Source organism: Oncorhynchus kisutch, linkage group LG2, assembly GCF_002021735.2.
Source record: "Oncorhynchus kisutch isolate 150728-3 linkage group LG2, Okis_V2, whole genome shotgun sequence".
In the NCBI taxonomy this organism is placed as follows: Eukaryota; Metazoa; Chordata; class Actinopteri; order Salmoniformes; family Salmonidae; genus Oncorhynchus; species Oncorhynchus kisutch.
In genome coordinates this window covers 64,330,488-64,333,243 of record NC_034175.2, presented here as the reverse complement: position 1 = coordinate 64,333,243, position 2,756 = coordinate 64,330,488, and the positions used below count along the sequence as shown (strand labels likewise).

The following is a 2,756-nucleotide window of genomic DNA, read 5'->3' as shown; positions in this document are numbered from 1 at the left end:
AAATATTAAATTCACCCAGAGAGAATTACTTTCTATATTTATATCAAACACTGACAACATCGAACTACTCTTGGTGTCACGTCCTGACCTTGACAAGGGTTGGTTTGTTTAGTTTTTTGTATTGTCTAGGGGGTTTTGTATGTCCTAGGGGATTTTCTAGTCTAGGTGTTTATATGTCTATGGTTGCCTGGATTGTGGTAAGGTGAACCTTACAGTAATAAAGCTGCCATAAAAATGACATACTGACACTAAACAAAACACACACACATCACATAGACATGAAGTCCTCCATCTTCTCCACTCTCAGGGGTTTCCTGTGGACATGCTGACAATGGACAGGGTCTCTCCCCTCCACGAGGCCTGCCTCGGAGGACATTACGCCTGCACCACTTTCCTACTTGAGAATGGGGCCAATGTAAGGACAGCATGTTTTTTCTCTCGCTCAAACTAGGAATAATCACAGGTGATAAATGATTGTTTTTAACAATATAGGTAGCGTCTAACCTAAAGCCGCTTCATGTGATTGCTCTCTGTGTGTCTGCAGGTGGAGATGGTATCGACTGATGGAGCCACACCCCTCTTCAATGCCTGCAGCAGTGGGAGTGTTGCCTGTGTCAGACTGATTCTACAGTACAGCCCCAACACTCATGCTGTCCATCACCTGGCATCACCCATCCACCAGGCTGCAAAGAGAGGTAAGTGTGCATGTGGATTTATTTTATGTGCAGTGACTCAGAATGACCATTTCATGCAGCATAATGGTAAACATTGTACTCAGTAAAAGTTGTTTCCCTCCCCAGGTCACAGGGAGTGTCTAGAGGTGTTGCTGTCCCATGGATTCCACATAGACCTGGAGCTGCCTGGTGTGGGAACCCCTTTGTACACAGCCTGTCTGGCCCAGGCCACCGACTGTGTGGAGAGACTGCTGCAATCAGGTGTTGATGTCCAGGGTGGGTGTGGTCATGACACACCATTACATGCTGCAGTTGTAGGGGGAGAAGTCAGGGTGGTGGAGCTTCTGATGGACTACGGGGCTGATGGGAGTTGTAGGAATTCAGACGGGAAGACTCCTCTAGAGCTGGCAGCTTGCGACAGTACAGTCAGAACTACAATACAGAAAAGAGGTGAAAATGCTTGTTTTATTAATGCATTCACACGCACATCCACGCATACATGACTCTACCCAAACGTCCCCCTGGGAACACAATGTTTTAATCAACGTTGTTCCCACTTCATTTCAATGAAGTTAACTTGAACCAACATGGAATAGACGTTGAATTTACATCTGTGCCCAGTGGGCTATTAGTGCATGTCTACTGATGGAAGGCTATCAACATATTTTCCATGTCTGACATATCTCCTTCCCCTTTGTTCTACCTCCTTACTGCCTCACCTCTTTCTCCCCAGGTCCCTGCACTCTTTCTCAGCTGTGTCGGTTCTGCATTCGGAGGAGTTTGGGACAGACTCGTCTGGACAGAACATCAGCCCTCTTCCTCCCTTACAGACTCCAGGCTTTCCTGCTTTACCAGTAACACTGAAATGGCAACTTTTTTACAAATGTTTGGTAATTTGTATTTATTGCTATTTTAATCAACTTCTACTTGTTCAGTGGTTTTAGCAGTGAGTTGGTAACTGAACAAATGAATGGTTTTGTTTTTCTTGGTTTAATAGAAACTGGGTTGACTGATTTGTAGCTTTTCTCAGGATGCTATATTTTCTAATAAATGGTCATATTCAACATATCCAAAATAGCTTTTCTTTTGTCATAAACCCCTTATGTTGACGTGGACATGTTACCCAATTACATAAACAGTAAGGGAAGCCCCATCAAATTCAGTATCAACCCCTGAACCCTGGCCTAGCCATTGCGAGTGTATCTCAACAGTCACCGTCTTCTCCCTGATGCCTTTCCTTTGTCTGTGAGAAGAGGGGGATTAAGGTGCTGACTGAGAAGGGAAGAGGCATAGCAGATGGAGAGGTGTGGCTTCAGGGTGTTTCCTGTCCTCCTTGTATGCCAGTTTAGATTGAGATTGAAAAGGTCATATCATCAAATGCCTGATGGCCAATCAGGTCTCCTGAAACAGAGATCACCTAATGGCTCATTAATGACCTCATGGGATGCTGGAGTACCCATAATGATTGTTGTGATAATTATCGGAGCCAAAACATCACTTAGGATCTAGACCAAACTATGAATTACCTTGAGGGAGTCTGAGCATCCCACTGTGTGGGAGATGGAGTATGTTAAAATTCAGTGGGAGGGCCCAGGTCGCAGCTGTAAATGAGAACTTGTTCTCAACTGGCCTACCTGGTTAAATAAAGGTGTTCTCAACTGGCCTACCTGGTTAAATAAAGGTGTTCTCAACTGGCCTACCTGGTTAGATAAAGGTGTTCTCAACTGGCCTACCTGGTTAAATAAAGGTGTTCTCAACTGGCCTACCTGGTTAAATAAAGGTGTTCTCAACTGGCCTACCTGGTTAAATAAAGGAGAAGTCAAATAAAAAGCAGAATAAAGCAGGTGGTTGGAATGTTGAGTACTGCGTGTTCCCTGGAGAGACATGCTATCAAAATCGAATCAAAGTTTATTGATCGCACACGTAGTTAAGCAGATGTTATAGCGGGTGAAGCGAAATGTTTGTTACTAGTTACTAACAATGCAGTAAAATGTCAAACAGGTACACAAATATTTAAAATAACAATGAACGAAATGTCTGAACGAATCCAATTAACCCAAATAGCAATGTAACAGTATTCTA

At 43.7% G+C, this 2,756-nt stretch overlaps 1 protein-coding gene across 1 annotated transcript; it reads left to right on the top strand.

Annotated features, from left to right (window-relative positions):
• The first annotated feature begins 299 nt into the window (after positions 1 to 299).
• Positions 300 to 1,742, top strand: LOC116356646 (ankyrin repeat and SOCS box protein 11-like). The gene is made up of 4 exons (XM_031803310.1): positions 300 to 415; positions 545 to 695; positions 801 to 1,124; positions 1,408 to 1,742. Exons 1-4 carry the CDS (start codon positions 323 to 325, stop codon positions 1,530 to 1,532), a joined length of 693 nt encoding a protein of 230 aa, XP_031659170.1. The 5' UTR covers positions 300 to 322; the 3' UTR covers positions 1,533 to 1,742.
• Positions 1,743 to 2,756: the final 1,014 nt, after the last annotated feature.

What these genes read in the sequence shown, in the direction of transcription:
- LOC116356646 (XM_031803310.1), top strand. Translation starts at nt 323, where the DNA reads ATGCTGACAATGGACAGGGTCTCTCCCCTCCACGAGGCCTGCCTCGGA. An exon ending in CCACCAGGCTGCAAAGAGAG is followed by an intron (nt 696 to 800) that starts GTAAGTGTGCAT and finishes TTCCCTCCCCAG; the next exon opens with GTCACAGGGAGTGTCTAGAG. An exon ending in AACTACAATACAGAAAAGAG is followed by an intron (nt 1,125 to 1,407) that starts GTGAAAATGCTT and finishes CTTTCTCCCCAG; the next exon opens with GTCCCTGCACTCTTTCTCAG.